The sequence below is a fragment of the Salvia splendens genome, chromosome 5 (assembly GCF_004379255.2).
Source record: "Salvia splendens isolate huo1 chromosome 5, SspV2, whole genome shotgun sequence".
NCBI lineage: Eukaryota > Viridiplantae > Streptophyta > Magnoliopsida > Lamiales > Lamiaceae > Salvia > Salvia splendens.
Genome location: NC_056036.1, coordinates 13,307,364 through 13,330,815, shown reverse-complemented (window position 1 = coordinate 13,330,815; position 23,452 = coordinate 13,307,364). Strand labels below are relative to the sequence as shown.

Here is a 23,452-nt window from a genome sequence, read left to right as displayed (position 1 = left end):
TTGTCCTCAAGGTGGAAACCAAGAAGCAACAAAGAGCGTTGATGAAGAGGCCATGCCGAATAGATCAACTGGAGAAATCCTTGGACAATTCTTAGATCGATTGTTCATAAGTCCCTCGGCTTAGACACCAAACTCTGAAATTCTGCCAAGAAAGTCCACAAGAGGAGCCTCCACTTTTCCACTGGCAATCAAAATTTTTGAAGCTACTACAATCTGACTTTCTGAATCAGCCACCTCTTCAACTGCATTAGTTATGGACCATCACAATGAGGAAATTACCATGGATTACAAAAGACTCATCAATGCCTTCTCCAATGGAAGTAACATATGTAAACCATGATATATCCAGCAATGCACTTTCTACCCAAAAAGTAATTGATTGAGTGTTTCGAAGATTAGTAGAGAGATCCTTGCTTATACCACTGATAAATGTGAAGAGACCCATCAAAACACCATGAGCCAAGCTTGATTATGCCACTGATAAATGTGAAGAGACCCATCAAAACACCATGAGCCCTTGGCTGATATATTTTTCCATTTGCACTCATGATGATTACAAAACCACTCCTAGCATTTTCATAGACATCTAGCCCAATTTGAATGCACCCTAGTATCTCACGATGAGCTCGAAAACAAAGGTTCTGAATGCACATGGACATTGGAGACAGTGATGAAGCTTTCAGAAATCCATCACTCTTATCATCGTCTAACAACTCTTCAACTCCAACTTGATCTCGGTTAGTCAATCGATCAATTGCAGTACTCGAACAAGATTTTACTGATTCATCACTATCATCGACAATTAACTCCATTGAATCATACCTAATATTGGGGTTGTACGACAGAGTCATCATGGTTGGTGGAGGCCGGTCATCCTCTAGCAAATCACCCTCATCTCCAATGATATCGGAGCTGCACGGAGGAGCTAGCGGGGGCAGATTCAAGGACGGAGTAGCAGTTGTAGCGGGCAGCGGTGCGGCTGAGCGGCAATGGCTCGTTGAGCTCCAGCAAGAGGGTGAGCGTTGCGGTGGTGGCGGCGAAACAACAGGGACTGCAGGTTGAGAGCTGCGAGATGGATTAGGGCACGAGAGACATCGGTAATCAACGGCGTCCCAATATTCCTTGGGGTAATCCATGGAAATATCGAACCAGAAGATGATGCACAGAGCTGGGGTGACGGTGTGTCGGTTCGCGGAGGAATCAGCCTAGCATCAGCGTCGAGCGCTGAATCACAAAATAAATTGAAAGACGCCTCATCACCAGCATCTGAATTCACTTCATCATTAATAATTTTATCATCAAATTTGTGAAATTCCTCGGTTATTATCCTCTTGCCGAAAGGAGAACTAGAGCAGTCGTCACGCTCATGAATCACACATATGGAAATCTCATGCAAAGTATTAATCTCTCCACACGATGAAAACCCCTGACCATCTTTCTCCAAATCTGTGACATGTTCTTCGATTGTATTCTTGACGGATCCCAGTTGATGTGAATCAAATTGTACATTCTTATTACCCTAACTTTACATGATTTATATAGTTTGATGCTTGCAAAAGGATGTTTTGTGGTATAGGAAGAGGAATAAATGGTGAAACAAAGAAGGAAGCTTGGATGGTGAAAATCTACGCAGGAAGCTATAAAAATTGGCCACCCGGCCGGGCAATTTTCATGCCAAATAATCCACCCGGCCGGGTGATTTCCGGAAAGCAGCGAGAGGACAGATTTATCACCCGGTCGGGCGTTTCACCGCGATAGCCCAGAAGCCTTTCGCCCGGTCGGGCGTTTCTCTCTTTTAAATTCGCCCGGTCGGGCGTTTTAGTCGTGCAACTGCTATTTGGCGGTTAATTCAGCAATTGAAGGGATTAAAGGGGACGAAATCAGAAGGAAAAAAGGGGGATTTTGCAGAGGAGAAAGTGAGAAGGAAGAAATTCCGACCAACATTCTGACAATCCGTCTCCATATCTCCATTCCACTCAACAAGAGCATGCTTCCTACGGTTTTAATTGTTATTATTACCATGTGTTTAGGCTAAGCTCTTTATGCTGCTCCAAGTTGTGATTTAGTCTTGTTTGAATGTATCTGCACCTTTGAATTCACGTTTTGACATCGTTGATGTGTTTAATGTTATATTCTATCACTTTAGAGGCCTCTATCGTTATAGATATTTAATCCTTGTTTATCGTCTCTTCAACATAGACTTGGATGGATTAATCAATTGATGTGTTGTTAAATTAGAATTGTTCAGATAATAATTTGACAACGGATTAGGTAAGTTCGTATAGTAGATGATCTTTTATTCCCACGCTTCCGCAGGAATTTAATATCTTTGAAAGTTAATTTATGGAACAAGTGTTCAGCTGACTGTGAATTATACGTCGCAAACATGTTCAGTGCACGCGATTAGGTTGATTAATTAATCCCAAATATGTGCTTTTGATATAGGTGTAGAATGATTCTAGTCTAATGAGCAACTTGGAGTGACATGTTTTTTTCCCATCTGATTAGTCTTTCCTTAGTTAACTTGCAGCTTAATTTTATCTTTAACTTTTAGAAATCAAAACCTTCAAAGCAAAAATCCTTTTTAATATGTCTTTTGTTTGTTTTAGAGTTAAATAATCAATTCCTTCCCTGTGGATCGACACTCGAAGTACTACAGTCGATTCTGTATTCTTGCAGATTCGTTGTAATATTAGAGTCAGTTTATTAAACTTGTGTGAACTTTACCATTAATATTTGAACTCGAAAATTACACATCACCAGTGCAGTGGAGTTGAGTTTCGGAAAGTAGTTGTCTAGTTTGAAAGCACATTCCAACGATTGGAGGTGGAAACGGTCAGGATTAGGAGCTGAGGTTACCCTTTTCATCGAGCTCGTGGCAGCAGCAGGCAACGACTGTGGCGGCAGGACGACAGTTAGGGGCTGCTGATAGTAAGGCGTTGGTTGAACATAGCCCGACGACTGCGGTGGGTTAGGGGACAAGCCCAGCAACTGTCCGTGTGGATCGCCTGAGAGACGTTCGTTTGCATCCATCCGTGACACCAATTGCTTGACCACTGCGGTCAAGCGCTCAAGCTGTGAAACCAAGGCAGCCACCGATAGGTTCGGTTCCAAATCCTGCGTCACCGGATCACGCGGCATGCCGAGGGGCTCTATATCGTGGACACCATTGTAAGGCGGCTGATACGGAGGCGATGGTGGCTGGAAGGGTTGATAAGGCTGCTGTGCAGCGGTGTACATCGGGGGCCCGTCGGGTGGGTCAGGTTCGGGGTGCGGATAGGACACCGAAGAGGGTTGGAGTGGATGCTGGTAGGTCTGCGGCGGCTGCTGGTATTGCTGGGGCGGCTGCCATGGGTTGTCCCTGCATGTTGGCTGGTGTGGCTGGGCGATTTGCAGGGGCAGTGTGTACTCCGGATCTGGATAGGAGTACCCAAATTGCACTTCTTGTCTCTGGGGTACCAACACGATGTGGGGCTCGGCATGGGCAGTGGAAAGGAGAGATGTCTGTCGAATTGGCGATGGTGGTAGTCAGTGTAGGTGTACGACATGATGGTGGAAATATGGAGGAAGAGATCACAATGAAAGCACCAGATGATACGAGGGTACTCGTATCGGTTCCGGCAGCGAGAGATTGCCGGCGAAGGGGTAGGTTCGTTCGCAGGGTCTCCCCGTCGAGCAGCCTAGATTTCTCGGCCAATTAGGGTTTGACGAGATGAATTTGCAGAGAAAGTAAATAACTAAAAGTAAAAGACGATAAAAAGGATAAATTGTATTTCTTCAATGCCTGATTCAAAAGATAACAAATGCTCTTATTTATAATACTCCCTAATAACTTAACTTAATTATGATAAATCAATAATATATAAAATAATGGAGATATATACTCGTATCAGCTTCCTTCCCCTCTCTTTCTTCATCGAATGATTCCGCCAGGATTCGAAGGATTTCCTCCACCGAGTTAGCGATACTTGAGTTGAGAATGATAGAATGAAGTGTTTTTTGAAAAAAAAATGAGTGAGAGAGGGTTTCTTCGGTGTAAAAAAATTACGTGATGAATGGATGAGTTTAGGATATATTGGATGATATAAAAGATGAAAATAAAAAAAAAATTGAAAAACAGAGTAACAAAGGAGTAATATTTGGTGAAGTGGGAACATTTTATTGATTTTGTATTTTTTTATATAAAAAAAATTTAAATTGTCAAAATACGATGCTCACTCACAGGTCAACTAGTGGGCGTCACCGCCCATCCACATCGCGCCACACGAATTGCTGGCTCGCGAGCATCTCCGCTCGACGAACGACCCGCAACGCCGCTCGACTGCGTTGCGGATGCTCTAAGGCTACTTGAAAAATGCTTTTAAGCTGCCAAATATAACCTGGGGTGGTGTTGGGATAGTGGTCTAACTGGTTCAATTTGGTGAGGGAATGTGGCAGTGGTGTGGTTGATTTGGATGTTCTTGGGCGATTTGGTGTGATTCAAGTCATCTAGTTCGTTTTCAGATTTTGCAGCGATGATGATTGCAATTGAAATCCGAGCATCACAAATAAGTAAAATTTAGTTCCCTGTTTTGATTTTATTTGATTTCTGATCTTGTATTTGATCTTGTTTTGATTATATTTGATTTTATTTGATTTCTGATCTTGTTTTCGTTTGTTTTGATCGTGTTTTTTCCTTGCTCATTTTAGGTTATGTTCTTAGTTGAACATTTGAGCTCCTGTTCTTGGTCAATTTTTTTATTACTATATTTTTTTATTCTCATCGATATTTGACTAATTGGTTTTGATTACCTATTGCTACAATGTCGCCAAAAGTCTCGTTCTTGAACATGTTCACATAAATTACACTAGATCAACTGGTTAAACTGGTATACATTCTTTATGATTTTTGTTTCAGTCAATTTTCTTTACTTTTTCTTTCTTTTTAGGCCATGTTTGATTGGCGGGAAAGTAAAGTTGACAAGGAATATGATTCTTAGGAAAATGAATATTTAGAATATGATTCCTAATAACTTTACTTTCCTGTGTTTGGAGAATACCAAGATTTTAAATTTTGTATTTCATTTAAACACCAAACTAAAGATAGACTTATTATTATTTTATTTATAAAAAAATAATAATTTTTTTTAATAACTTATTAATTACAAATAATGACAATTATATTATTATATATTTATTATTATGATGGATAGTTTAAATATGAATCATCCATCACAATATATAATAATACAAATATAATTATAGTTACATGGAGTATTATAATCATAAATGATTATAATAATAATAATAATTATAATTATTATTATTACTATTATAATATTTAAGGATGTTATAATTAAATAAATTTTATAATTTAGAATTTCACTCTGATTTTATAAATTATTAATTTATAAAATAATAATTAGTATTTATTACAATATAATTTATATTATATAATTATATTTTAATTATTTAATAAGTTATTAATTATTATTATGATAATAAAAATTATATATAAATATTATAATACAAAGTTATAATTATGATCATTTTAATTATAGTTATTTATTATTATGAAATTAAGTATGATTTGTAATTTAAAATTATTTTTAAAATATTGTAATAATAATAATAATAATAAAAATAATAATGATTAAATAGGTAAGAATCCTAAAACTGAGAAAAAGAATATCTAAAAAAGTTAGGATTCAGAATCCTGGAAAGTTGTACTAACTTTCCTTGTTCTTAGGATTCTGATTACTTTCCCAGTTTGATTAAAAATCGAAACAAACACAGGAATTTAAAATTTAAGGAATCAGATTACTTTCCCAGCAGAATCATGGCAACCAAACATGGCCTTAAGGCTTTATAGTCTTATAATTTTGTATTCCAAAAATATGAATTTAAAATCGAATTAAATTTGAAAATCATAAAGAAACAATAGTGGCGAAAGTGAAACATATAATCGCATTATTATTGTTTTTATACGTTTATAATCTAAAATCCTAAATAAACGAGTTCTTATTGCATTAAATCCTAAACTATTTGGTTTGTACCAAAATGTCTTGAACTTTTATATCAATAAAATATTCAAAAAATAATTACACTCCATATTGACAATAATAAGTTAGTAGTACTATTTATTATCACAATTAAAATCTATACATTAAAAAATAAAAATGCATGATTTAATTAGTTGTCGACTAACCTATTTATTGGTCATCTTTTTAAATTGTGCTAATCATTGATCAAATTTGCTTAATTAATTTTAGATTTTAAATTTTTATAATTAATTTATTTCAAATTTATATTTTGAGAATAAATTAAAAAAGAGAGAGAGAAAAAGAAGAAAGATAAATATATAAAAGTAAAAACTTATTAAAACGAAAATCACAAAGAAGATACTCGATGAAGTATTTAATACTCCCTCCGTCCCCAAAGAATATGCACTTTGGGTTCGACATGAGTTTTAATGCAAAATTGGTAAAGTAAGAGATATAGAGAGAAAAAGTAATTAAAGTATTGTTAATCGGGAATGGGTCCTACCTCATTAGAGAGAAATGAGTTCCCAAAATCGAAAAGTGCATATTATTGTGGTACGGACTACAAAGGAAAGAATGCATATTCTTTTGTGACGGAGAAAGTATAGTTTAAGGTACCCTCTGAATGCTGCATATTAGAGCATCTCCAAGGGAAGAGGTAAATGGAGAGTTGTAAAATCTTATAACTACCATATTTGTCTTTTTTCATGAAAAATCATTCTCCAAGGGGAGAGGAATTTGAGAATGTATTACACTTTATATTTTTAATGCATTTTGTACTATTATTTTATTTTTAAAAAATCTTTTACCTTTCTATATACCTTTTTCCTTTGTAATCTGTTACTTTTTGCAAAGGTATATTTCATTTTTTATAAGGTAAATAGATGATATACCTCCTTCATTTACCTTTCCTTGTTGGAGAATGATTTTTCATGCAAAAAAAGGTAAATATGATAGTTATCCAACTTTTTCTCCCCATTTACCTCTCTTCTTGGAGATGCTCTTAGTGGATAAATAGTCAATGAATAGTTTCGCCTCTCAACTCAAAAATAGCTAAAAGGGTAAAAGTATCCAGGAATAATGCAAAAGTCCATCCAAAATGATTATATATACCATATGTCCAGGAACTAATGATGCTAATAAAATGATCCAAGAACCGAAAAGGTTAGATCATCCTGGAACCTAATATATATAGTTCAATATAAATGTATAAAACAGTTGTATTGATGTTCCCTTGACCTAAAAGTAAATATTAACAAAGAAATCAAATAAGTGAGGCCGGCTGATTGAGATGCAATGGATCACTTTTTGCCATCACTAAAGAGATAACTAAGGGAGGAGCCACCGCCAGGTTCGGCGTGGACCTTTGTTGATGGTCGATCCTGCCACACATAACACATTCAAAATTGAAACCCTGGTTTCACGTTTATAGTTGATTGATACTAGTAAATATATACACAAATTATACCTAAATTTGATTTTAAACCTAATTTATTTTCTTGGTCAAACATTACATGATTTTTAAAAATATTTGGAATTGAATACTGGTCGAAATTATGTTGGCTCATAACTTGATTTTCCACGGTTTGATTTAAAATTCAAAGCGATCGCCGAAAAGTGAAAATGTCTCAAGTATAGCTTTCTAGCTAGAAAAATAATGCAAAAAGATAAGAGTTTCACATCAAATTTACTTATTATTTTCAGTGATCAAAATCCAAGAATATAAATACTACTATTAGAAAGTTATCCTAAGAAAATTTCCAAGAATAGCTTCTTATTCCGTAAAACATGAGTGATTAGCTATAACGAAATTCGAACCTAATGTCAAATATCATGTTGATTATTGGACTCCATGTTGGGCTGTTACTTAAATATTGGTTTGGGCTGTTTTTTATTTGAAGCCTGATGGATTTTTAAATGTGGCCCAATCTGTTTGTGGTCCGTCTCATTTTAATCCAACCCTAGACTTCACCAATGGCCGCCACGTGTGCACCTCCACCGCCATGTACTCACCTCTTTCTCACTCTCTCTGATTCTAACTGCTAGACTCTCTCTCTCTCTTGTGGTTCTCTCTGCCTTCTCTCTACTCTCTCTCTCATCTTTTTCCGGCGGTCATCGCCGGTCATCTTCTCCGATCTTCTGGTTCTATAGATGATTCTCGGTTCTAGAGAGATCCTTCGGTTTAGATTTTGAGTTAGGCTACCTCTTCGGTATCCTACTCTGATCTAGGGTTAGATCTTGCTGTGGTGTTAGATCTGGTTGTGATTGGAGATGTTCTTGAGGGTTTTGGTGTTGTGAGGCAGATACTCAAGTGTTTTGGGAAGGTCCGCGTGTGAGAAGGTCGTGGTGTGCGGTAGTCGGTGAGACCTAGGGTTTTCTGGTCTCTGGTGGTTAATCCGTTCGACGGTTTCTCCTTTGTGACTTTCGGTTGAGATTTGGGGAGGTCCGAGGCCTAGTGCAGTCACTGCTGTGACCGGAGCCATATACTTTTATCTCTGTTTTCTTGTGTTCTTTTGTCTAGCTTAGACTCTGCGGAGTCCTGTGTTGTTATACTAATCGCTCTATCTAAGTGTGCAGGTTCCTATTGGTGAGAGCTTTGATTCCAGATCGGTGAAGGATCTAGAATTAGCTAGAGTTCCAATTAGGGTTTGCAATCTGTAATAGTTAGTTCGTTAGAGTATTACATTCTTTGTAATCTTGTATTGATCTTTGTATTTGGCTTGTTCTTACTGAGGTTAGCCATCTCAGTGTTGACCTAATACAAAAGAGGTCCCGGTAATTAGTGAATCCCGATTGATCTGATCCCTACCTATCAAAAGTTGAAGGTTGATGTATGAAGGTTGATGTACTACTATTTTTTTTACCAAGAACATAGACTGAGTTATCGTCAACCAAAATTATGACATGGTAGTTAAGATGAGAACCAAGCTTCACATTGTCTGTGTACCGTTATGAAGTTGCCGCAATTTTGGCCATCAGATCGATAGTAGTTGTTAGTGACGGATGTTTTATTTGTATCAATAGATGCAGCCTCTTGTGAGGCAGATTCTGATTCAACATCAGCTCCAACTTCAGTAGTTGAATTGTTCGCCGCCGCCGACTCTCCGCTGCCAAAAAGATAGCCTAAAGAACTCTGGCCGCCCCCAGCACTTACGCCTCGGCCCATTGTTGGAATATATATTTTGATGATGGGACTGTGATGAAAATAAATTTACTATACTTGCTTTAAGGTTAAGATTTAAGAATATACGATAGGAGAGGTGTAGCGTGGTATATGGAGCGACCAAACTACATTCTCCATACATTTCCATATCATTTAATTTGCTGAATATTACACACAAATTTGATAATAAAATGAAAGGGGAAACGAATCCATAAGAGTTATCAAATAAATAGTCGGAAATGAAAAAAATATTGAATGATAAATTTTGATTTCAAAGTAAGTCATGTTTCAATTAGTTTACATATAAGTCAGATCATATTTGTAGTTTTTCAAAGGTCAGCGCATATTTGCAACTATTTTAAAAAGGAAAATATTTTTTTTCTAAAATAATTATAAGTAAAATGATTATGCAAACATGACACCATATAATGTTTTATGAAAATGAAGATGCTTTTGGGTTTATCTGCGCGTTAATCAGAAAATTGACGATGAAATTAGAATCAAGATAGTTTGTTAAATATTTAAATTATTTGTATATACATTATATCAAATTCTAATATACATGAATAAAAAAACAACACAACAAAACGAATGAAAGCTTAATTACTTGTCAAATTGCACCGGCAGAATGCACTTCGTCTTCGAGAGAGAGAGAGAGACGAAATGGAGCGATTAAGGTGGTTAATGCTACTTTAAATGTGTTTTCCTTGTTTTCATTTTGAACTTACAAATGAATGAAGTATATATAGGAAATGTTGAACTATTTTTAGTATTTTATTTTGATATATGAATATTGAAAATTATAGAACCACATGATCTATTAAATAAAGTGGCCACTATATTATAAATTATCTTCTTCTTCTTCTTCTATATTTGTTGGCAATTGAAACTAAAAATATAACATATAACTGTCCCACATCGGTGTCAAGAGAAAACTGAAACTAGTATATAAGTCTCATGGGCCCCTCCTCCTATCACCAATTGGTTTTAGGATGGAACCCATGGATTTCTATCATGGTATCAGAGCGGGTTACCGATTGTGGGCTAAAAATTGACTGACCCAGCAGTATATCTGGGCTGAAACCGAAAAAAATGACTGACCCAGCAGTATAACTAGGCTGAAAATTTGGGCCAGTGGTCCAACTGTTCGAAAAAAAATTGGGCCGATTGTCCAATCGATTAGAAAAAGTCCAACCCCTCCAAGGTTCACCTTGAAGGGTTTGAGGGAGGGTGTTGGCAATTGAAACTAAAAATATAACATATAACTGTCCCACATCGGTGTCAAGAGAAAACTGAAACTAGTATATAAGTCTCATGGGCCCCTCCTTCCCAATTAGGCTTTGTACTAAATTGGCTGCCTACATCCATACCCAACACTGGTCCAAGGGAAATACACTCAGGGGGAGAGTCACAGCCAAGCCCTGTTGCAGAAGTTGGTCCAACAGAAGAAGTTAACGGCACCGCCGGGCCGTCGAGTCCCGTAGTACAGAACGAGGCGCAAGGGGACCGTGACCAAGGATCAAACCCGTCTTCGATTCCTGAGGTAAACCGTTCCAATAATAATGATAGTATGTCTTCAGAGAATACTAATGTTGATAGGAACAATGGAGTCGAATGCGAAACGAGTGGCGGATATGTTGAACAACCGTACGAGCTACCCCCAAGAAGTACAAGAGGAGTTCCACCACGAAGATACTCACCAGAATGGAAAGGGAGACGGGCCAGATATGCAATAGCAAATACCGCACAGGGGCAGCTATCAGAAATGGCTCGAGCTTTCGAAGCAGCGTTGTATGAAGATGAGGAAATTCCTCAATCATTTGAGGAAGCATCCAGGCATCGACATTGGAGAGAAGCTATGAAGAAGGAGATAGATGCTCTCATAAAAAATGAAACATGGGAAAAGTCACATTGCCTAACGGAAAGAAACCAGTCGGATGTAGATGGATCTTCACCATTAAAAGAAGAGCAGATGGTACAATCAAGAGATACAAGGCAAGACTTGTGGCGAAAGGATACACCCAAGTGTATGGAATAGATTATGAAGAAACCTTCTCCCCGGTTGCAAAGATGGACACCGTCCAAACATTATTGTCTGTAGCAGCCTGCAAAGATTGGCCCCTACACCAATTCGATGTCACCAATGCCTTTCTCCATGGGGCATTAGAAGAAAACAAGGAAGTTTATATGGAAGTACCGCCAGGTTTCTCGGCAGAATTCGGAAAAGGCAAAGTGTGCCGTCTGAGGAAAACACTGTACGGATTAAAACAATCTCAAAGAGTCTGGTTTGGAAGATTTTGCCAGGCAATGGTTAAGCAAGGGTTCAAACAAAGTCATTCCGATCACACACTCTTCACGAAGAAAAGAGGAGACAAGATCACTTGCCTAATTATCTACGTGGACGACATGATCATCACTGGAGATGACAGTGAAGAAATTCAAAGCCTGCGAGAGAATCTGTTTAAGGAGTTTGAAATGAAAGATCTTGGAGCATTGAAGTACTTCCTTGGAATTGAAGTGTTGAGATCTAGACACGGAATATTTCTACGACAAAAGAAGTATGTCCTAGATTTGTTGGCAGAAACAGGCCTATTGGAGTGTAAGCCGGAAGAAACTCCCATGATCCCAAACCACGGTTTAAGAATAGAAGAAGGAGCTGATCTTGCAGACCGCGAGCGATATCAACGACTAGTAGGGAAGCTTATCTACTTATCCCACACTCGGCCAGACATTACCTATGCAGTTGGCGTAGTTAGCCAGTTCATGCACCAGCCTCAAGCTACTCATATGGAAGCAGCCTTAAGGATCGTTCGATACCTTAAAGGAACGGTGGGTTATGGAGTATTCCTAGCTAAAGGGGAAGACTTGGAAGTCGACGGATACACAGATGCAGACTGGGCGAGCAATCCCGTCGATAGGAAGTCCACAGGGGGCTACTTCACCTTTGTTGGAGGCAATCTTGTCACATGGAGAAGCAAGAAGCAGAAGGTGGTGGCTTTATCGAGTGCTGAAGCTGAGTTCAGAGGAATCAAGAGTGGACTTATGGAAATCATGTGGTTAAGGAGATTGTTAACAGAAATTGGCTATCCACCTTCACGAAAAAGTCAATTATTCTGTGACAATAAGGCAGCAATTAGTATCTCAGAAAATCCGGTGCAACACGACAGAACGAAACATGTGGAAGTCGACCGACACTTCATTAAGGAAAATCTCGAGGCAGGCACCATTGAGTTCCCATTTGTACGTTCGGAAGAACAACTAGCCGACATCTTGACCAAAACAGTCCATCCGAAGACCTTCAAGGAGATTTTGGGCAAGTTGAGTATCGGGGATGTCGTTGCTCAACTTGAGGGGGAGTGTCAAAGCATATCAAATGGGATCTTCCAATTAAGAGAGAAGATTGTAAAATAATTGATTGACTAGGATTTGATTCAATTACATAATGTCCTAGAATAGATTGATCAAATTTATGGTTGTTTCCATAGATAGGGAAGAGTCTTCCCTATATATTGATGGGGCTGTAAATCATTGAAACAGATCAAAGAAATAAGAACAATCTTCTACTACCAACTCTCTTTTCGCCAATATGTCCATAGCCTCTCTCGATAACCATCTTTAAGAATATTAACTTGTAGTTTGATTTTAGAAAGTGTTTGCGTTGAATACTTGCATTTTACTCTAATGCAGGGACATGAAGATGATAGAGAAATGTGGATACATTGATCTGGTGATATACTGGTTTGGTTGTAGGTCTCAAAAGTTTACTGTGATCCACATTTCAAATATCTATTCTTTTGTCTATTAAAAATGGAGAGAGAAGTGTAATTCACTATTGCTCCCAGTGATACATTTCCCCCACTTTTCAGTCTTATGAATTAGCACTTCCTTTGTACACCTTTACATTTGGCTCGATACGAATTATAAGAAATATAAAAACAAGAAAGTTAAAAAAATAAATAAAATATTTTATTATAGAATATAAGTGTAATAAGTAAGTTGAAAGTAGAATCCACATATAAAAAAAAAGAAAAAAAACAAAGTGGACAATATTTTACAGACGGGCTAAAATAACAAATATAGACAACATTTGGAAGACGGAGTAATATGAATCTTAGGGATTCAAGACACATATATTTGTCACGAACTCGCTCTTATAAATATTTCAATAACCTAACAAACCCAATAAGAAATAAAACAATAAAAACGATGGAAAATTAAGAAGATGAATGTGTTATGATTTAGATAGATGTTTGGAACGTATAGACCTTTTACAAAATAATGAAGACAACCTAAGACAACTTTTCCCAAAGTAAGAATCTAATGGCTCCACAAAACTAGCAACACAAGAACTAGAATTGCATACCTTACCATTTAATCTGTGCCCGACATTAGATCAAGTGCAACCACAAGGGATTTTGATAAATCTTCGATGATGAAGATGGATGTTCAATATTGAGACTTTGTTTGTTTACAAATGTGTTTAAAGCTGCTATGGAAAAACCTTAACATGTCTATTTATACTAGGAGTGAAAAGTGAGCAAAAAAAAAACAAGTATGAGTCAAAAAGTCAAGTTTCGGACGAAACGCCCGACCGGGCGTTTCGCAAGGCTCATTTCACCCCCACGCGTGAAGTTTCTGGACAAAAACTAATCTCGCGACAAAAACCCTCAACCAGGCATTTTCTGGTTGGCGAATCGTTCGGCCGCACGTTTGTTTCTGGTGTGTGTGGCTTTCGTAAACCGACCATAACTTCCTCATCTGGGCTTCGATTGAGGCGTGCAAGATACTCACACGAAACTCTTTCAACGATGAAGACAATGGTTGTCTTAGAAGATAATTTGGACACCATCTTGTCAGGCAGTTTGACGTTTGAAACAGGTTTGACTCATTATATGCCTTCACTCCTTTTATTGGTTTGGTGCTTCCCGGATTCACATCACGAAGGAAGTACTCCTTCCGTCCCGCTTAAGATGACACGTTTTCTTTTTTAGTTTGTTCCACCTAAGATGACACATTTTCTTTTTTGGAACTTTCTCTCTCCATTTAATACACTTAACCACTTGTTCTCATTCCTATTAAAATATCCATCTTTCTATATCTCTCTACTTTAATACTTACCCCCACATTTTCTCTCTCCAATTAAACATTTTAACTAATGATTTCTAAAAATCTGTTCTGGCTAAGAAATGTGTCAACAAAGATCTACAATAATATTAGTAATAGAATTTTATATTGTTGTTCGGTTAAAAGTGGTGTAAGTCAATGAATATTAGAATAGTTGCTAATGATCTTAGTGTTAGAATTCTTGTGTTCATCTAATGAGCGCAGCGGAAATCGCAGACAAGAATAACAGATCTAGATTCATAATCATATTGCAAGTTGAGCACGTAATACACAACGGAGCTAAATCTTACTTGTTGTTGTGTTTTCTTCTACGATTGTGTCCTGCAAGTTGAATCCACTACTATCGAGGTCCACGTGTATTCTGATCCGATGCAGGAACAATTCCTCGGTACAATCGCTCTATAGAGAAAGCTAGGAATTCTCTACAAAGATTTACGTATTTTCTCTCCAATGTTACGATATTTCTCATCTCCCACAATGGAGAATAAATAACCATTATATAGACAAAGAGTCATTAGGGTTTCATAATTGTTGGGCTTATGGACTAATTATAATTGTAGCCCAACTATAATTATTTTATCCATATTAATCTAATCTAGCTCATATCCTTTCAATCTCCCACTTGGACTAGTATTAGATATAATACGCAGTTCCAACTTTGTACCCTTGAGCGGATCAAAATACACTTATAGTGTGACCCTTTAGGCCCTCATTATCGACGACGATCTAATCGAAGTCTGCACAAAACTCCTAGACTGCATTGGCAGCGTAGCTCGATATATGAAGGACGTTTACGTGAATTCGGTAAACAAGCCTTTACACAAAGTTTATAGTAACATCATTTCATTCACGAACCACCCGATTGAGCCTAAGATTTGTCATGTGTCATCCAAATAGCTCAATCACTTTATCTCATCTTTATTAAATGACCCATTCGATCATATTCAATTACTTTAATTGAATATATCTTTGCATTGGCCAATGACTTAATGGTCAAGTAATATAGAGAATTTGAGTGTTCTCTCGAAATTCTAATCGAGGAATGAATCTCATTCTAGGCTCAACTACCATTTCCATTTATCTTATGATGTACCCAACACAAGTCCGTGTCTTAATCCTCCGAGGGGAGGCAAAGCGTTGTACAAGGTCAAAGCACACCACTCAACAAACAAAATGTGTAATGACCTCAGATCCAAGGACTATTACATACTTCATGTACTAATAAACTGTAGACACTCAACAAAACAGTTTAGTAGTAGGGTATATCAATACTCTCCAAAGTATACCATGTGTCCATCACGAGTATCTAATATCTCATAGTTGTGAGAACAACTACATTCTCGAAGAATGTGATGCAAACCCCATGCTAACCTATAACATATCACCAATTTCCCATTCTTGATGATCATTGGTTAGGGCTATTTTAGAATTATACTATATAATTAATGTCTCACACCATTAACGACAGTCATAATTCAAGGGAACAAATATTTAGAATAAATGCAAACATTTTAAACAATTATTCCAATAAGTGCACAAAACCCATAGAAAATAAATTTTTCATATAATGTGATCAAGTAATATTGTCTCAACACAAAAAGTTTCTAAGACATATAAAACTGTAACTCCCACTGATTCAAAGCCATCTACCAACATGCTTAACACCTAAGCTCTCAAAGTGCTAGTTGTGTTTTGCTATACATAACGGTTTGGTGAAAGGATCAGCCAAGTTATCATCAGTGGGTACTCTTTCTAATTTTATGTCGCCTCTTTCAATTATTTCTCTGATCAGATGATATCTTATGGGAACATGCTTGTTCCTGTTCGTAGCTCTGGGTTCTTTTGCTTGAGCAACAGCACCAGTGTTGTCACAATACAAAGGTATTGCACTATTGGCACTCAGAATGACACCTAGTTCTTTAACGAACTCTAACAAAGCAACAGCTTCTTTGGCAGCTTCAGATGCAGCAATATACTCGGCTTCGGTGGTGGAATCGGCAGTTGTACCTTGTTTGGAACTATTCCAACTCACTGCTCCACCATTGAGGATAAAAACATATCCAGACTAAGACTTATAGTCGTCATAGTCTGTTTGGAAACTAGCATCAGTGTACCCAGTAACTGATAACTTTGGTTGTCCACCATAGACTAAGAAAATATTCTTTAGTCCTTCTAAGGTACTTAAGAATAGTCTTAACAGTTTTCCAATGTTCCTCACCGGGATTTTGCTGTAATCTGCCTGTCATGCTAAGCGCATAGGCCACATCTGGCCTAGTAGAAATCATGGCATACATAATAGATCATATCGCTGAAGCATACGAGATCCTTTTCATGTTGTCTCTTTCTTTGTCATTAGAAGGACAATTCTTCTTTGACAATACAATGCCATGTCCCATAGGAAGAAAACCTTTCTTAGAATTCTCCATTGAGAAGCGCCTTAGCAACTTGTCTATGTAAGTGGATTGTGATAATCCCAACATCCTATTATGTCTACCTCGATAGATCTTGATTCCAAGGATGTAGGAAGCATCACCCAGATCCTTCATCATAAAGGAACTAGACAACCATTCTTTCACGGATTGCATCATGGAACGATCGCTTCCCATAATCAAGATGTCATCAACATATATGATGAGGAAGACAACGTTTCCATTCTCGCGTTTACTATAAACACATGGGTCCTCTTTGCTTCTGACAAAACCAAACGATTTGATTGTTCTGTCAAAACAAATATTCCAACTCCTCGAAGCTTGCTTAAGTCCATAGATGGACTTCTTTAGCTTGCACACTGCATTTGGCCTTTCTTTCGATACAAAACTTTCTGGCTGTGTCATATAGACATCGCCTACTAATTCTCCATTGAGTAATGCGGTTTTGACATCCATTTGTCAAATGTCGAAATTGTAGTATGCAGCAATTGCAAGTAATATCCTAATGGACTTGATCTTAGCCACTGGCGAAAAGGTTTCATCATAGTCAATGCCTTCGCGCTGACTATAACCCTTTGCCACTAACCTAGCCTTGTAGGTTTGTACTTTGCCATCTGCATCTCTCTTCTTTTTGAAGATCCATTTGCAACCTATGGGGTAAACCCCATCTGGCAAGTCAACTAGTTCCCAGACTAAGTTGAAGTACATCGAGTCCATTTCAGATATCAAGGCTTCAAGTCACTTCTCTCGATCGGTGTCCGACACCGCCTCGGTATAGGTCTTAGGCTCATCATCATCTAAATCAACTTCATCATCTTGGTTCTCAACCATTAGATTCAGTCTCTCAGGTGCACGACGAATCCTTCTAGGCCTATTGAGTTGGTTTTCTTCTGGCTCGGGCTGTTCATTCTGATTGTGAATAGGCCCAGGAATATCACTATGATCTTCTTGAGGTAGTGGTGCTGCAACTATTGTATCATCTTGTATTTGATGCATCTCATTGTCTTGAGGAGGTTCTTCGAGAGTCCCTCTAAGGTCTCCTCTAATAGTATCATCAAAAACTCTCACTGAGTTATTGTTCAAACCATTTGACAATACATCATCCTCATTGTTAACTTGTGGTTCTTGAATTTCCTCAAGATCTACTGTATTTTGACCTTGTTCCTTGCAGACATAACTGTCTTCAAGGAACGTCACATTCCTTGATGTTATCACCTTGTGATTTTCAGGACAGTAGAAATCGTATCCCCTAGTTTGTTTAGGATATCCCACAAAGTAACACTTCTCACTTTTTAGATTCCAACTTATCAGCCATTTGTTTCTTAACAAAAGCTGGACAACCCCAGGTCCGCATATAGTTAAGACAAGGCTTTTTGCCATACCATAACTCATATGGTGTTTTCTCAACTGATTTAGATGGAACTCTATTCAGAATGTAAATAGCAGTCAATAAAGCATGACCCTAGAGAAATAAAGGAAGACTAGCTAAACTCATCATGGATCGAACCATATCTAATAATGTTCGGTTTCTCCTTTCAGATACTCCATTCATTTGTGGTGTACCAGGAGGTGTCCAGTCCGACTGAATTTCATGCGATTTCAAGTAATCAAGAAATTCTCGGCTCAAGTATTCCCCTCCTCGATCTGATCGAAGAGTTTTTATACTTTTCCCAAGTTGTTTCTCAACTTCACACTTAAACTCTATAAATTTCTCAAAGGCCTCAGATTTGTGTTTCATAAGATACACATATCCATACCTCGTCAAATCATCAGTGAAAGTAATGAAGTACGAATAACCACCTTTTGCTTGAGTTGGAAACGGTCCGCACACATCTGTGTGGATCAACTCTAGCACATCATTAGCACGCACCCCTTTCCCAGAAAGTGGCTTATTAGTCATATTTCCTTTGAGACAGAATTCACAAGCACCATATGATTCAAAATCAAATGAATTTAGATAGTCTAACTTTCTCAATCTCGCTATCCTTTTCTCATTGATATGACCAAGTCTACAATGCCAAAGATAAGTAGCATTATCTGTATTACATAGCTTAAGTCTTTTATTTTGTACATTGAGAATATCCCGTTTGCTTTCAAGCATATATAATCCATTCTCTAAAGAGGCATTTCCATAAAACAATCCATTATTAGAAAACGAGCACCTGCTGTTTGCAAAATGGAAGAAAAAACCTTCGATGTCCAACATCGGAATGGAAATAATATTCTTTGAAATAACTGGAACGAAATAACAATTATGTAAATCTAGTCTATGTCCTGAGGGAAGATCTAATCTATAAGTTCTCACGCGTTCGGCAGCAACTTTTGCTCCATTTCCAACACGTAGGTCTACTTCCCCAGGCCTCACTTTCCTGCTGTCAATTAAACCTTGCACATTATTACAAATGTGTGAACCACAAGCAGTATCCAATACCCAGGATTGTGAGTTATTCATAGACATATTTATCTCAATGACAAACATAGCTGAGCTCCCACTCATTGCACCTTGTGCCTTGAGTTTTGGGCAGTCTCTCTGCCACTCCGTGAAATTTGACCTAGTCAATTTGTTTGTTTCCATCATACACTCATAAGATAAGTTTGACATATTATCTGAACAGAAAATAAAACGAAAAGCAAATTAGAAAAGCATACAAAGATCACAATCGCATCACTGATCAAACAAGGGTTTATTGTATTGATTAGCTTCCACTAATTTTAACATATATTATGTCCCCCAAACATAAAATACGAATTTATATCTAATATAAATTTTAGTGGTCTAAGATCCAAGTCTATATTATTGCAGCCTCTGCGAGGGCTGATGACTACAATAATATCACCAGGTAGGCCTCCAAGCCAATTGTAACAACAATTTTACAATTCTTGGTTTATGAATCTAATTAATATACGTTCATAAATTATTCTGGTTGCGAGGGCTACTCAAAATAATTTAAGCAAGTCAACCCCATCACACGATGCCAACCATGCATCTATGAATGAGCCTAAACCTTGTAGATTTAGAGTAAACGCGAGGGCGTAAAACTCGTGGTCGAAAAGACTAGGAGCATCAAACAATTGTGATGGACGACGCGTTTGTTTCAAAACGAGACTTATATTTTGTGGGGAATAATTTTGTGATACTAATTGTCAATTTAATATCTAATATTAAAATCTTAAACAATTACTGGGCGCCGCCTACCCAGACATAGTATAACACGGACTACAAATACTGGGCGCCGCCTACCCAGACATAGTATAACACGGACTACACATACTGGGCGCCGCCTACCCAGACAATAAAACGGTCTCTAACTATTATAGTTAAAATAAATAAGCATAAAATCAAATAGCATGCTTATCACATAAGATATCAAATAATGCTCAACAAATAAAATCAAATTTTATTCTCTAATTAAATGTGGATTTAATTACATTAATTCTAAATTAATATAATTATACATATTTAATATTAATTCCAAATTAATATTGTGTTGTGGAGTATATATTTATTATTATCAGTATTCAGTAATCGAATTAATGAATTTAAATAATAATCTATATTATAATAATTGTACATGATTAATTCAAAATCAATAAAAGATACACAATATTATTATTTCTAAAATAATAACGATGAATCACAATCTATTAATCTAATTAATATACTAACTCTCTGATCTATGTTAATTCCAAATTAATATAATATGTACAATTACCGTCAGTTCGAAACTAATTTTCACAGATCAATTAAATGAATCAAATAAAAGTAGTGCAGCTACTGCACAGTCATAGCACCAGCACATACATCCTCACGGTGGGCTTAAACCCGCGGCCCGAATCGGGTATAACCCGATCCAGTCCTGAGACCCGTTAGGGTTTGAGGCAGTAGCTTTTGCTCCGACTTCCTTTTCTTTTCTTATCGGTCACATCGTCTCCAGAAGCGGCTCTTCCAAGTCTGTTTTTCTTGGAAATCGATCGTCATCTCCAAGATGTCGAGCAAAGTATAGCACGGTTGTGTGGAGATGAATGTTTTGGCTGGATTTACGCCGCAACGGCGCCGAACCACTAGCATCCCCTCCAGTGCCAAGCATCGATCACCTCCGTTGTTCAAAAATTGTTCAATAAGATTCATTCATGACGGTGATTGTTCCCAGAACCAATCTTATCCTCAAATTTAATTTCAAAATTGATTGGAATCCAATTTCAATTTTCGAAATTCAATTGCAAATATGGTTGAAAATAAAATTATTATCTTTTAGTTGAAATCCAATTTCAATTTTCCAAACCTTCATTTGTCAAACCCAGCGACAAGAGCATTAGCATCATAAAATTCAATTGTTTCTTCCATATATTGCATCAACTGTACTGCTCTATTGTACAGATGAAATCCAATTGCGTCAGCGGAAACAAATTTTCGAAACTACCATTAATTGCGTCGTATGGTGCACTAGTTTTCGAAAGAATTTTGAAATCCAATTTCAGAATTTTGATTTCCAAAATCATCCACAAATTAATTAGGAAACAAATTTAATTATGAATCGAGCCCTAAGCTCTGATACCACTGTTAGAATTCTTGTGTTCATCTAATGAGCGCAGCGGAAATTGCAGACAAGAATAACAGATCTAGATTCATAATCATATTGCAAGTTGAGCACGTAATACACAACGGAGCTAAATCTTACTTGTTGTTGCGTTTTCTTCTACGATTGTGTCCTGCAAGTTGAATCCACTACTATCGAGGTCCACGTGTATTCTGATCCGATGCAGGAACAATTCCTCGATACAATCGCTCTATAGAGAAAGCTAGGAATTCTCTATAAAGCTTTACGTATTTTCTATCTAATGTTACGATATTTCTCATCTCCCACAATAGAGAATAAATAACCATTATATAGACAAAGAGTCATTAGGGTTTCATGATTGTTGGGCTTATGGACTAATTATAATTATAGTCCAACTATAATTATTTAATCCATATTAATCTAATCTAGCCCATATCCTTTCGCTTAGAACAAATTGAGTACTCATTCTTTGATTGATTTCTCTTTTTGAATTGTCTCTTCACAAATGGTTGGCTTATTTAGCAAAAAATAACATGTTTAATTTCAATTATTTTATATATTTTCTACTAGACTTTCTCTTTTACTACTATCTCTTTATTATTAATAAATATCATTCTTTAAATTTCATAATAAAAAAATAATTACTACTACTTGAGAATATTATTTTGGGCGTGGAGTATCGACCACGATAATGTCGAAGTAGAGATTTGAACCGACAATACCTGATATGATAATTAAGAAATGCTATGTCGACATAATTGGGTGTCCAACTGAAAATTGTACAGGTGGGTTTAGTAAGAGTATCGGGCAGCATAGGAATGTCCTCATCCAGTAATTACTGCACCCCTAATATTTTCGTATTTATATTTCTACCCCTATTATTTTCGTATTTATATTTCTACCCCTATCATTTCTTAATCTGACTGACCCCACTCATCCACTCTGCTTACCTACCGTTTATGCCAAACGCTAAGGCATTCAATAACTCATCTCTAAAATTTCAGTTCAGATATACTATACCGCAACTTATGCTTGGATGTTTCAAATTTTAATAACACAACCGTCTTATACGTTTCAAATTTAAAAAATAAAAAATAAAAAATCCTGGCTGATTAGATCAATCACAAGGCCAATAATTGCGACAGCATAAATTGTCATGTTCGACTCCAACAAGAAAAGGGCATTTCAGTAACACCAAATAAGCTTTCAATCCGCATCCCTTAATTTTCATTGCATAGTTATCATCACAATATTTATATAATGCCAACTGATCGATGTTAAAATTCATGCCAAATCAAAAACCAAACATCACAAAAAATGGCAAGAATTGTTGATGAAGCAATATCTATGGTAATGCACGTGATGTTGAGGAAGAGCACCAGCATTTACCGTGAGCTCGAGTTCATGCTAGTAAACATCGTTTCACTGCTCAGCTCCCTCGTCCGCTTCTCCGCCTCCCAGTCGGCCGTTTCCGCCCACCACTCGCACTCGCCGCGATCGTCCATGTTCCGCCGCTACGATGGGTAGACTATAATCAAGAATTCTATTGTACTCTATTGTTTGACCATTATTTTATTGATTATGATGATTGCTATTGATTAGAAATTTGTACTAACATTTTGTGCTATAAGATCACAATATAAATCTACTATTTGAATATGAAAGTTACAATATTGCTATATACATTATGATCAATCGATCGAGCAAGCAACCTTGAGTGCATAGTCAATCAGATCTTCGACATTGCATAGTCCATGGCGTCCACCATGAAATCTGTATTCGTAACACAAATATTATTGATGATTGATGAGGAGAGAGACAGAGAGCAAAGAAATGTAAATGTATGATGTTTAATTACCAGCATCTTCCTTGTTGAAGCAAAGTGGAGGTGTTACTCTAAAAACATTCCCATAGAATCCTCCCTTTCCCACCAAAACTCCCATATCTTGATCATTACAAAATAAATAGTATCAGTTGTTAGTTCTTAGTAGATATCCAGATAGATGGATGGATACCTTTCATGAGCTCCATGACTCGGGCTATTTCGTTTTTTTGCTGGAGTTTTGAGGGTTCTATCTGTCACTAGTTCGATCCCAAGCATTAGTCCTCTTCCCCTCACATCACCAATAACTACAATAAATAAAACGGGAGATGAGT

At 37.0% G+C, this 23,452-nt stretch overlaps 1 protein-coding gene and 1 pseudogene across 1 annotated transcript; both read right to left on the bottom strand.

Annotated features, from left to right (window-relative positions):
• Positions 1 to 7,321: 7,321 nt before the first annotated feature.
• Positions 7,322 to 9,345, bottom strand: LOC121803845 (protein SPIRAL1-like 3). The gene is made up of 2 exons (XM_042203435.1): positions 8,938 to 9,345; positions 7,322 to 7,402 (listed from the first exon to the last, which is right to left on the bottom strand). Exons 1-2 carry the CDS (start codon positions 9,184 to 9,186, stop codon positions 7,322 to 7,324), a joined length of 330 nt encoding a protein of 109 aa, XP_042059369.1. The 5' UTR covers positions 9,187 to 9,345.
• Positions 9,346 to 23,024: 13,679 nt separating this feature from the next.
• LOC121803844 overlaps positions 23,025 to 23,452 on the bottom strand; it is a 2,303-nt pseudogene continuing 1,875 nt past the window's right edge.

Bases quoted from the DNA above. Each gene is read 5' to 3' on its own strand.
- LOC121803845 (XM_042203435.1), bottom strand. From the start codon at position 9,186: ATGGGCCGAGGCGTAAGTGCTGGGGGCGGCCAGAGTTCTTTAGGCTAT. The intron at 7,403-8,937 runs TCTTAACTACCA...TATGTGTGGCAG, and splicing joins AATGTGAAGCTTGGTTCTCA to GATCGACCATCAACAAAGGT.